At 38.4% G+C, this 12967-nt stretch overlaps 1 protein-coding gene across 1 annotated transcript in view; it reads right to left on the reverse strand.

Annotated features, from left to right (window-relative positions):
* ANLN (anillin, actin binding protein) overlaps positions 1 to 6737 on the reverse strand; it is a 54571-nt gene extending 47834 nt beyond the window's left edge. The window contains exons 1-2 of the mRNA XM_007446130.1: positions 6720 to 6737; positions 451 to 604 (exon numbers count right to left, since the gene is read on the reverse strand). Coding sequence (XP_007446192.1) covers positions 451 to 604; positions 6720 to 6737 — 172 coding nt within the window. The remainder of the gene's footprint in view (positions 1 to 450; positions 605 to 6719) is intronic.
* Between the last annotated feature and the right edge of the window lie 6230 nt (positions 6738 to 12967).

Below are 12967 nucleotides of genomic sequence, written 5' to 3' on the forward strand. Positions count from 1 at the left end.
TCAGCAGACAGAGGATGAAAAGGCTCATCAAATTACAAGCATTTGCAGGCAGGTCTGCCTTTTGTTGCCCTGCTTACGCCACAGATACATCTGAACCTGGTGGTCAGCTGTGCTGGCACCTGTTGGGGTAGATAAACTCTATACCACGGCAGTATAAGTGCCTCAGTGCTCACTTATTATTCTTCCCTGAGAGGTTTTAAGGATAATTTTGGAATGAGGAAAATAAAGTTCAACCAGTTAATCTGAAATATTTGTTAGAAATTCTGCTCTGGCCTGATAGGTTCTAGGCCTAATATAATAGGCCTGGAATACAAAACGCTGATCTTTCTCCCAGAGGATATTCCATCTGTCTCCCAAAGACCTTGGTTCTTCTGCATGAACAATAAAATGCTTGGCGCTTATCTCCTTTTAAAAAATGCCAAGTTTACTTTTCCCCACAAAGCGTTTTACCTTCACCACCAGACAGGGGCTGCTGGTTACTTGCTTCTGAAAGTGGCTCCCTGACTCGCTTGGCGTGAGTCGCAGATCTTGCTGCTGGGGTGGGCCGCTCAGCCATTTTCCTCTGAAGATTCTCACGTCTGGCACGGGTTCGTTCAAGCAGTTTCTACGTATATCAGAGCGTTAAAACACAAGTCTCGTCAAAGGTTCAGAAAACTTCAGGTATCTTCTAAAATCACTAATTGCCATCATGTACAATAACAGTTAAATACATTTCAAAAGTGAAATCCTAAGTAATTAAGTCAAGATTCACCAAATGAACACCCCCATGTCAAAATTTAATTACGGACGTAATATGAACATTAAAGGGGGAATAAAATGTGTTAAGTTAGTTGTATGAGATTTTAAATGGCCACAAATTTTTTTCTGCTTCCATCAAAAGCTATTTGAATTGGGATGGCCTTATGATTCACTTTGACCATTAAAACGCAGCAGAAGTGATACTGTGTATGTGACTTCCAGTCCCAGGCCTCAAGAGGTCTTGTAGTTTCTGCTCTCACTCTCTTGGAACACTGCCTCCACAAGAAGCCCAGGTTAAGCCTGCTAGACACATGGCCCAGCTGACAGCCAGCATCAACCACCAGACCTGAGAGGAAGGCTATTTTAGACCATCCAGTCCCGGGTAATTAGTATATCACTGCAGACTCCTATACGACTGCAGGGGACACCAGAAGTCCAGCCCAGCTGAGCCCACATGCTAAGCCATTGAATCATGGAAAATAATGTGGTGGTTGTTTTAACCGCTATGGTAGGCAGAATAATGGTCCTCCAAAGTTGTTCATTGTCCTAATCCCATGAACCTGTGAATATGTTACCTTACATGGCAAAAGAGACTTTGCTGACGTGATTAAATTAATGACCTTGAGATGGAGAGATTCTCCTGGATTTTCTGGGTGGGCCTCAAAAGGGCAATTGTCCTTATGAGGGAACAGCGGCCCAGAAGCTCAGAGTCAGAGAAGATGTGACAAGGGAAGCAGAGGTCAGAGTGATGGACATTTTTCGGCCACAGGCCAAAAAATTCAGGCGGCCTCTATCAGCTGGAAAAGGCGAGGAAACAGATTCTCCCTAGAGCGTTCAAAAGGAACACAATCCTGCTAACACTTTGATTTGAACCAGCAAAACCTATCAGACTTCTGACCTACAGAAGATAATTAATATGTGTGATGTTAAGCCAGTAAATTTGTAATAATTTGTTGTAGCAGCAAAACTAATACAACCACTAAGATTTGGGGTGATGGCAAGAGATTACTGGCATAATAGTCCTTTGAAGACATAAGACACTTCCTAAGAGAAAAATAAATAAGCCTAAATAATCTTATGTTTTATTTAATTAAATATCAATATATAATAAAATAGTTTTAAGTTGAAATCTTAGCCATTCCATAGAATCGTGAATACTACTCTTTTCTAACCCCAATGTATGCTCCTAATTCGAATCAGTGTAGTATAGCAAACACAAGACCCTGTAAAACAATTCATTCTCTTTCAAATGAACACAACCAAAGGAGGCATGCAGATTAGTGGCTGGAGTTTACAGACTGCCCTGCAAACACAGATATAGCAGTTAGTGCAGACTAAGGAATTAAACTCCATCTGACCTTTTTAGTTGCTTAATTAAAACAGAATAATAATATTTTTAATCCTTCTGAGTATGCAAAAGATACATGAGCTAAATTTGGAAGAAGGCACAACTCTCTACTTAGGAATGATTTCTCACTGAAAGAAGTAACACTAAACCTAAATGCTATGTCACTGAAAGAGTAATTTATGAGTCAAATGCCTTCCAAAACACAAGACCTTCACCCTTTAAATAAAAGTCTTCAACAAACTCTAAAGTGATAGTATTACACAAATTCATATATGTCTGATAATTTCCCCCACAATAAAATATATCACTCCCAAGATACAAAACTAGACTAACTATATTCATTCATGGACACGCCCACATTCCATTCTGGTCAGTTAGAATACTTATGAGTCCGTATATCTTCGATTACTATGAGTAATGGGTCACAGAGGAATGTGGTTTTGCCATTCAAATATATACGAGTGTTCTTTTGCTACATTAGACTCAAAAATTTCAAGATTAAAACATATTAAAGTAGATAAGCAAAAAAGTTCCCTAATCTGTAAAATAAAACTAATAAGCACCAAAGATTATTAATGTAAAGAAATGATGTATCTAAAATACATAAACTCAACAGTTCAATAAATGTAAGTCACCCTTCTTTATAAAAGTGTAACAGGAATTTAAGGGATCTTTTATTTATAAGGTACAGTCCTTCAAATATCACACCTCCTTCTTCAAATAACAGAGGCATTAAAAAAAAAATAAAACACTGCAATTACTAACATAATCAGGAAGGTATTCCACATGGACGAATCTAAGATAACTGAAGCATATAGTCCTAAAGCAATTTCTGCCCCATATCCCTCAAACTATTTCTGACAGAAATTTTTTCTAGGAGATACTGATTTTCTTGCCTTCTTAAACAAAGTAGACTCAATAACAATTAACTTATTATTTTCAAAATGCTGTAGCAGCATTCTTTCCAGGTCGTCACAGAGATTTCGCTTAGTTCTGGAAAATTAGACAAACTCTATCCAAAACAGTGATAGCATGTATATCTATTTATATCACAAGAAAAGATGCTTTATGGATTTTAATTGTAGCTTTTTCTCTTTTAAGCTTCCTACATAGAAAGCTCTGACTTGGCACACCTAGCTCTGGGTTGGAGTGGGATGACCATCACTAGTGAGCAGATCTTCATACCAAGAGGCTAATACTGACATCATGAGTAGTAAGTTGATGGTTTTAAATCCACCTAACAACAATTACAACAGTCACTAATGCTTATACAGGGCTTAATATAAAGTACTTTCAGTGTCTGCACGCACTAACTCATTTCATCTTCAAAATATGATTTGGCAAAATTCTGTTTTTACTACTGTTTTACAGATGAAGAAACTCAGGCAGGGGGTAAATAACAAGCCATAGGTCACACAGTTAAGAAGTGTCAAGGCAGGGACTTCCCTGGTGGCGCAGTGGTCAAGAATTCATCTGCCAATGCAGGGGACATGGGTTCGAGCCCTGGTCCAGGAAGATCTCATATGCCGCATAACAACTAAGCCCACGAACCACAACTACTGAGCCCGCGAGCCACAACTACTAAGCCCGTGTGCCTAGAGCCTGTGATCCGCAACAAGAGAAGCCACCACTGGCTGCAACTAGAGAAAGCCAGCGTGCAGCAAGAAAAGACCCAACGTGGACAAAAATTTAAAAAAAACAAAAAACAAAAAACAGTGGCAAGCCAAGATTCAGAACCAGGCTCCGGAGTCTGGACTCTTAACTACTTTGCTATAAACTATCTTTTGACTAAATCCTATTGCTCTTTTAAAGAACTTATCATCAGCAAAACTAACCAAATTCATACAATCAACATAACTTTTTTAATACTATCTGCTGATCACAATAATAAACGTGTGCCTTAACTGTTTGTTCATCCATAAATCAAGATGGATTCTTTATCTCCAGTTGGGCCATGAAGAACATTAGGAAGACATGGTCCTGTGGACCCTGTCTAGACGCTGATTCAAACAAACTGCAAAAACATGAGCCACTTAAGGAAACCTGAACACTTACAATGTTTGATGATATTAAGGAAATGCTGTTGATTTTTTAGGTGTGATAGTAGCATTATGTTTTTTCTAAGTCTTTAGTGTTCAGTGATAAATACTTAAGTGCTTACATATAAAATTATATGACCTCTAGAATTTGCTTCCAAATAATTCAGAGGGAGGGATTAGAAGGGGATACAGTAAAACAATATGGCCACGTGTTGCTGGGTGGTGGATGCATTATATTTGAAATTTTCTACAATAGAGAAAACAATGTTGCTAAAATGTCCTAACAGTTACTGTTGTATATAATTATTTGCCTGTAAAATAATCTGCACTGAATGGCTCTCTTCCACGTCAATTCGGCAGAACATTATTGGATGTGCTTGATGTTAGGGAAACATCTCTCTGAATAGGAAACAACAGTCCTACTTCAAGAAGCTTACATTCTAACAGAAAACATGTTCAATGGGTAAATAAATGCGAGTGAGATGGGTACTGTGAAAGGTGATCTCCCCTCTGAAGAAGGGGAATCAAACTGTGAGCTGCAGGTTGAAACAGAGTTTGCCAGGCAGAAGAGGCAGGGAGAGGAAGAGTGCCAGCCAGCACTAGTGACAGCAGGGAGGAGAGCCACTGCACAACAGCCTTGCCTGAGGAAACAAGAGTTTAGGATAGTTGTAGCCTTTCTCAACTAGAGTTACCAAGAGAATTAATCCCTAACGCCCTGGCATTAATGTAATTAATTAACAGCTCTCCTATGCCTGTAGGGTGGTCTGGCTAAAAATCACCCTTGGGAAAACTGAGGAAACAGTTCTCTCAAATAATTTTCCCTGTTCTATGGTTCTAAGAAGGAACTCTGGGTGAGAAAGTCATTTTAACTGACTTCCAATTTTTTTTTTTCAGACAAGGAACTGTACCAGTTAGTTTCACTGTGCAAAAATGTTATGAATGCTATAATTAAGCACCTAATCTTTGGAACCAATTCAAATTGTTCACTCATTACCAATTAAGGAAAAGATGTCAAAGCTGTTTATTCCAACTGCAACCGATCTAACTTTTCATAACATAAACCATACATATTTCTGAGCACACTCTAAAATGAAAAGTTTCTTTTAAAGAAAAGTTTCTTTCTACTGAGATTTATACTAGCTTCAGAATAACATTTTTAAGTAAAAAAAAGTACAATTCTCAGCCAACTTTCAAAATGCTTTGTCCTGTCAGTTACCTAGGAGAATGAAAATATACAGAACACATAGGGCTAATATTTTAAGGAATCCTATTCTAAGTTGGAACATAATGTATCCTTTTTAACTTCAGTGTAAGTGAAAAATATGTAGTGCACAACCAGCTCTATTCTTTAAAGCTAATACAAAAAGGTGTTCAGGATTTTTCTGTTAGAATATTTAAGGTTAACGAAATGATGTGTTTTCCCCCAGAGATGATTGAGAATTTGTAAACAAAAATAAACTGTTGTGTTTGAACACAAGTAAACTCTAATTGTTGAAACTTTTAATATCCTAGGATTGTAAGTACATCTCAAAAAAAAAAAGTATTACCACTCTCCATTCAATTTTTCAATCTAGTGCAGAGACATTTTTAGGCTCACTTTGCAGCAACTGTTATTTTTTGAGTTGAAACTTGCACAACAACCTAAAAAATGAGGAACTGTCCTGGAAGAAAAGGAGTGGAAATTCCTGAGTGTGTCAAAGTACCTTGTCAACAAGAAGCCAAAGCTAGAGAAATAATCGACACAATAACGATGTAATTAATCCATATTTAATTTCCAAAGAACAAAAGATGAGTGAGGTATTGCTGTAATGGTATGCTCCATAAACATACCCAAAAAGGTTTATTTCTTTACTATTTTTTTTTAAATCGTGGGCTATTAATTTTGGTTTGTACGTATTCGGCTAACACTGTTTCCTTTCAATTTGTATCAATCTCAGGTATGAATCTTCTTTGCTAGTTGGCTGAGCAATAGAATCTGAAGGAACTATTGACTTTGTAAGAACGGATGCAATGGTTTCAGGCACCGGCTTATTTTAACGTTTTGCTGTCATTTCGTTCACAGCATCCTTAAATGCACGGCTCCTCTACGGGCCACAAGAACCCTGCAAATCACATTCCATTCCATTTCCGGGCGGCGGCTGCACACACAGCACTGAGTCAGTCGGACACCCGACTCCACCCTGCAAGTTACCCCGGCTTTTACTTCCAGCGGGATCTTTTGGTCAGGCCCCCACCTCACCCTCGCAAGGGACAGGGATCCACTCCAGAGGGGCATATAATAACCGGGGCTGACAGGAGGTTTTTTCACTACTGCTACTGAGGACAGACTCAAAGCTTCCCCACCCCCACCCCCCACCCCCCCCAGAGCTTCAACTGCAGGAATAAGAACAAGAAAACCGCAGAAGAACTGCAGCCGCAGAGCAAAGAGAACCGGCGGCCCACTCCTGGCTTCCCAGTCCGACACCCGCACGCACACTCTGCGCACGCGCGCGCACGCGCTCTCCGCCCGGTGGGTCCAGAGGTAGACAGAAGGTGGGAAGGGAGGGTGGGGGCCGAGAGGGGTCATGGCTGGCTCTGCCCGCAAGTTTTCTCACCTCGGTAAACGGGTCCATCGCCCCGGGCTTCGCGTGTCGATTGCGAGACGACCGAAACGGTGGTTCAAATTCGGAAAGAGAAAAGAAGTGAGTGACGGCTCAGTGTGTCACTTGGAGAAAACAAGAAGTCCGGGGCAGGGGAACTCTCCCAACCTACCCTCCTCTTCTCCACAACCTCCAGTGTCACGCTCGGCCTTCAGCCGCGGTTCAAATTTGAATTTCAGCGCCGGGAGCCGCGCGCATGCGCGCGGGGCGGGGCGGAAACAGGGCACGCCTCTCCCCGCACCGGAGCTGGATCACTTGGCCTTGCCCGGGCTGGGAGGTTCCGAAGGGTGGCTTAGCCTTCTCAGCGATAGCCCACCCCTGGCGGCGGAGATGCGGAGGTAGGTGCTGCGCTCGGCCCTTCAACTGCCTCCCGGCTCGAAGCCCCACCCCAAACGCTCGCACACCCTAGCCTGTTTAAGCAGGTCCCTTCGCGCCTGTGCTTGGGCGTCTCCGCTTTCCTTCATTCCTAAATTTAGGACTAAGGGCCCTTCTGTTTGAAATCCCACTGGACCATAGACCTGACATAGCTTTCTGTCCACCTGCCTGCCCGCCCCTACTTCACTCCAAGGGGGACTCAGGCTTGGCCTTCTTGAGGGCCAAGAAGGACACTTGGGTCTAATGACCAGTTAGCCACCTTGGGCACTGGCCTTTCTCATTGGGAAAATAAGGTTAACATTAACAGACTGTGTGTAAAGAGTTTATACATGAAACTCCTGTCGTCCTTTTTATTTTAATCCCATCAAACTGCATGCAGTGTTAGAGCTGAGAAGCGACCCACTTTAATCCTCCCTTTTACAGCTAAGGAGAAGGGAGAAGGGAGAAGGGAGATCCTAAAACATTAAGTGACTGGTCCAGGAGAAATGAAAATCCCATTCTCAGCTCATAGTCTGCTTTCCACCGCTGAATCAAGCTGTATTTCATGATTATTCTCTGTAGATTACTGAGAATTGTAAAGTACGTTTTATAGTTACTGTATCAGATTCATTTCTTATTTAGTAAGTATGTACTAGGGCTTGTTATAAAGACAACAAACAGGTTTGGATTTCTTCATCTGTAACAGAGTAGATTGCTGAGTGACTGCCCAACGCCTGAACAGGCCAAAACTATTTCTCCCAAGTAAGAAGTTTTGGTGTATTTAATAACGTTACCATCTTAGCAGTCAGTAAACATTACAAAAAGTATTTCACTAATAATATCTCTAATTTGATTTTGGTGCTATACGTTGTAATGGAAAGAATTCTGAGTGTGGGATAAGAAGAAATTCCTTGAGGTCTTGGCTCCACCAAGACCATGTGACCTTAGGCTTTAGGCAAATCATTTAACTCAGTATTTCTTAGACCTTTCTGGGGAGTCATAGCCTCCTTTGAAAGGACAATTAAAGCTGAAAAATGCCCACTCAATCACAAAATGTTTAAGATATGATTCCATGAAGTTCATGGTCACCAGGTTAGCCTCTTTGGATGTTAGTTTACTCATCGGTAAAACAGAAATAATCAGCTGCCCTGCCAGTTCTCAGAGTTGTTAGGAGGATCAGGTGAAAAATTAAGAGATCCAAAAGTATTCTGTAATAAGTAATAAGCCCCTATCCAAGTGTTTGCTGTATCGAATTATTAATATTTAACTCAAAATATGCTACTTATGAACCAAAGAGAAAAGCCGCTTGAATTTTTCTCCAGTGCTGGACCAGAAAGTGGTGGGTGTATTGAGGAGTGCGGGTTCAGGAGGAAGTTTACGCGACATTGGAAAATGAGTCAATAGAAATTTATGAAGCCTTGAGCCTTCCGGCTTTGGCCTCTGTGAGCCTTAGATTCTTTATGACCAGATCCTAGTCAAGACTAAAAGAGAGAAATACAGCAAGTCACTCAATATAACTACCCAAAACATTTAGTTTATCTTTCTTCACAATCCCCCTGTCTTTACCCTTATGATGATAATAGCAAACCACCACGCAATAGCTGAAGTTCGTTAAACACCTACCATGTGCCCGAAGCTGTGCTAGAGACTCAAGTCTACTCTCTTAGAATACTGCAACTGTCTGCTAACAGTTCTCCCTATTTCCCTTCTTACCCTCTGATAGTTCAGGCTTCACTTTATAAGCTAGAATTACTTTTCTCCTCTTGAAAATTGTGTTGTAAAATATTTCCACTTTACCAAAAAATTAATGAATGGAACAGATAACTGTGTACCCACCACCTAGCTTAAAAAAATATGTAATTTTATAATTGTGTATTCCTCCTTAATCCCATTCCCCAAGGGTAAAACTATCCTGATTTTCATGTTTATCATTCCCATGAAATATATGTACTTTTATTACATCTACATATATATCCATATCAGTATATAGTGTTTTACATAAATTTTATTTTTACTGTAAGTAAAACTTTCTGCAGTTGGTTTCTTTTCTGAGTATTCTCTTTATGAGATTCATCCTCACTAACAGGTATAACTGCATTTTATTCATTCTCACTGTTGTATTCTATTGTATTAATATACTTGTATCCTGTTAATGGACATTTAGCTCATTTCCAGTTTTTCATTCCAAAGACCCCATGATGCCATGAATATTTTTATGTCTCCTTATACATACATGCAAAACTTTCTCTAGAATAATATACCTAGGAATTAGAGGATCATTTCAATAAATATATTTCAATATTATTGCCAGATATTAAAAATAAATTGCTCTTCAAAACGATTGTAACAATTTGTATTCCAGTCAGCTTTAAATGAGCATGCCTGCTACTCTAGTGCCTCCCTAGTACTTGGATACTTTTTAGATGCTGTCATTCTTGTTTGTATGCATTTATCCTATTACTAATGGAAGTGAACATTATTTCATGTGTTTATTGGCCTTTAAGTTTTCCTTTTCTGTGAATTTCAAATTCACATCCTTTGCCCAGTTTTCTATGTGGTTGCTTTTTCTTATTGATTTGTAGGCTTTTGTTGTTTGTTTACTATTTTCCGGGAAAATAACTCTTTTTGGTTTTTTGGCTGGCAAATATCTTTTCCTAGTTTATTGTTTGTCTTTTCACTTTAGGATGTCTTGGGTGTACAGAAATGTTTCCTATTGATATAATTAAAAATATGTATATTTTCCAGTAGGGTTTGTGCTTTTTATGTCTCAAGAAATCCTTCCCTTTCCCTATCCTGAGGTTGTAAATATATTCTCTCATATTTTCTTCTAAAAAGCATGCGTTTTTCATGGTTTTGTCTTTAAATTATCTGGATTGATCTTGTTTTTTGTTTGGATAACCAGATGTCTTAGCAGCAGTTATTTAATTGTCCATCCTTTCCCCACTGACCTTAATGCCACTTTTGTCATGTACCAACTTCTCCTGTATATGTAGGTCTATTTAGGAGCTCTTTATTCTGTTCTACTGTTCTACTGTTTATACTGTTCTTTATTCTGTTCTACTGGTTTATTTGTCTATTCCTCACCCAATATCAAACTGTTTTCATTATGTGTTGATATCTGATAGGGCAAATTAAAAATTGACGTGATTAATTTTGTCCCCTTATTCTTTCATATAAATTTTGGGGTCAGATTGTCAAGTGCCACAAAGGAAAGAAAAATCCTCTTGAGATTTGTAATTGGAATCGTACTGAATTTATCAAATAATTTGGAGGAAAATGACATCTTTGTGATATCAAGCCTTTCCATTCCTGAACATGGATATATTTTCATTAATTTAAGCCTTCTTTAATATCATCCAAAAATGTTTATAATGTACTTCCATAAAGATCTTTAAACTCTTTAATTTGTTCCTGTGTATCTTTTTTGTTGTTATTGCTTTTATAAATGGTATCTTTTAAATTATATTTTAAAACTCTGTTATTGATATATAGGAACATGATTATTGCAAACCTATTGAGCAATCTTATTAGTTTTAACAATTTATTCATAGAGTGGGAGTTTTTTAAAATGTAAATGTTATGGTGTCAATTTCTTGTTTTGAGCCAGTTTATGTCTTCTGTTGCAATCAGCATAATATCCAAATTCTTTATGATACCTACAGGGCCCTACATGACCTGAACCTTGCCTGCCTCTCCTAGTATCCTAATATTCTCCAGATATCACAGTACTCTCCCTTCTTTTTCCCACTAGTCTCCAGCCTCATAGGACTTTTTTCTAGTCATAAAAATAGGCCAAATTTCTTTCTGCCTCAAGAACTTTCCATCCCCTGGATATTCGTAGATCTACCCATGGCTGGCTGCTCATTAATTGGGTCTAAGCTCAAATGTGCTATCTCCTCAAGAAGACTTGTCTGATCAGGTGGCCACACCCCTCCTCTCTCCCCCTCAAGTCATGTTCTATCCCATTACTCTGTTATATTTTCTTCATTGCATTGACCACTTAACGTGGGATCATTTTAGATATGTGTTTAAGTTTATCATCTACCTCTTCTACTAGACTGTAAGCGATGGAATGGCAGGGACTTGTCTTGTTGGTAAATGTAACCTAGCAGCTTCAGGGCACACGAGTTCAGTAGATATTTGTTGAATGAATGAATGTAAGATAACTATTATTCCTTTTTTAGAGATGGAGAAACTGAGGTGCAAAGAAGCTGAGTGATTGCTCTAAGTCCATCACCTATAATTTGAACCAGATCTGCCTGACTTCAAATCCTGTTTATGATCTTGACATTTCAGTTAATTTATTTATTTTGATCACCAAAGACACAATAATGATGTAAATGTGCTCTTGAGCTATATCTAAAGTGCTGAATAGATAGCAACCATGTTTTTCTCTTAAAATTGTTTTTAAAAAAATTTTTAACTACTAAGTTAGGAAGGAAAATAAATATATTCACATGATTATTACCATTTAGTTATACAGTTGGCCTAACGATGATAGTATTCTGAAAGTCATCAAAAGTGTCTTCTCTAGTTATTCAAATAAAAACCACAATTTCTCAAGTTATTTAGGTAAAGACCACAGCTTATTATATTAATTTAAGAATAGAATCAAGCCTATGCACTCTAAAGCCTGCGAGCCACAGCTACTGAGCCTGTGAGCCACAACTACTGAAGCCCACGTGCCTAGAGCCCATGCTGTGCAACATGAGAAGCCACTGCAATGAGAAGCCCGCTCACTGCAAGGAAGAGTAGCCCCCGCTCACCGCAACTAGAGAAAGCCTGCGCAGCAACAAAGATCCAACGCAGCCAAAAATAAATTATTTATTTATTTATTAAAAATAAAAGAATAGAATCAAGGCTCTGAAGAAGAGATAACTAGAGATTAAAGGTAGCCCTAGTAAATGAATATTTGCTCCTTCTAAGATCCTTTTCAACAAAGGAAATAGTAATCATGTTTTCACAGATAAAATTGATGGAAGGCTGAAAAACACAAAAAGTCAAAAACATTTACTTCAATAAGGACACTCCATATGTTATGTATGTGCAGTTAATTTTTCAAAGTATATTCACACACATTCTCATTTCAGTCACAAAATAAAACAATGAACTAAATATTCTTATTTTTACAGGAATCAAAAAGGCCAAGATCTACCCATAAGGCAGTGGCAAGAAGGATTAAGGTCAAGTTCTCTACTTCAGGTTATCTGGCTGAAGGGCCACTTCTTTTACACATTCATTATAATGAAGAAATAAGAACTATCAAAAGATGTTATATACGTGTTACTAAAGGGCTATTTTATTTGTTACAATATCTCCTATTAATGGTCACTAGCATCACATTTTAAGGGTTTTAAACAGTTTTAGTGGTCTTTAGCATCAGATTTTTTTCTTTTCTAAGTTAATCAATGAAAATGTTTCATATTCCAAAGTGAGGGAAAATAGATTGTGTGTGTGCTTTCTAACATATTGTACTGTTTCCAAAAACGCATGCAACTACAGTCATATTTCCTTTATTCAATAGAGTATTCTCAAAATGTATACAGCTCTAATCTCCTTTTTACTTTCTCAAGTGGTTAATACGGTATTAAGGGAATTCATATTTAAAGGACCATGGTAAATCCTTTCATAAAGACGAAGAATTCTTTTATGTACTTATCGCACTATAATTTACATATGCTATCTTTACTTTTCCATACCTAGATTTCTCAAAGCTATATTCACAGAACCTATTTTTAAATTTTTTAGCAATCCCATATAAAAGAAAAGTAGCTCTTAAATATTAAAAAATAGGGCTTCCCTGGTGGCGCAGTGGTTGAGAGTCCGCCTGCCGATGCAGGGGACACGGG

The sequence above is a fragment of the Lipotes vexillifer genome, unplaced genomic scaffold (assembly GCF_000442215.2).
Source record: "Lipotes vexillifer unplaced genomic scaffold, Lipotes_vexillifer_v1.1 scaffold822, whole genome shotgun sequence".
NCBI lineage: Eukaryota > Metazoa > Chordata > Mammalia > Artiodactyla > Lipotidae > Lipotes > Lipotes vexillifer.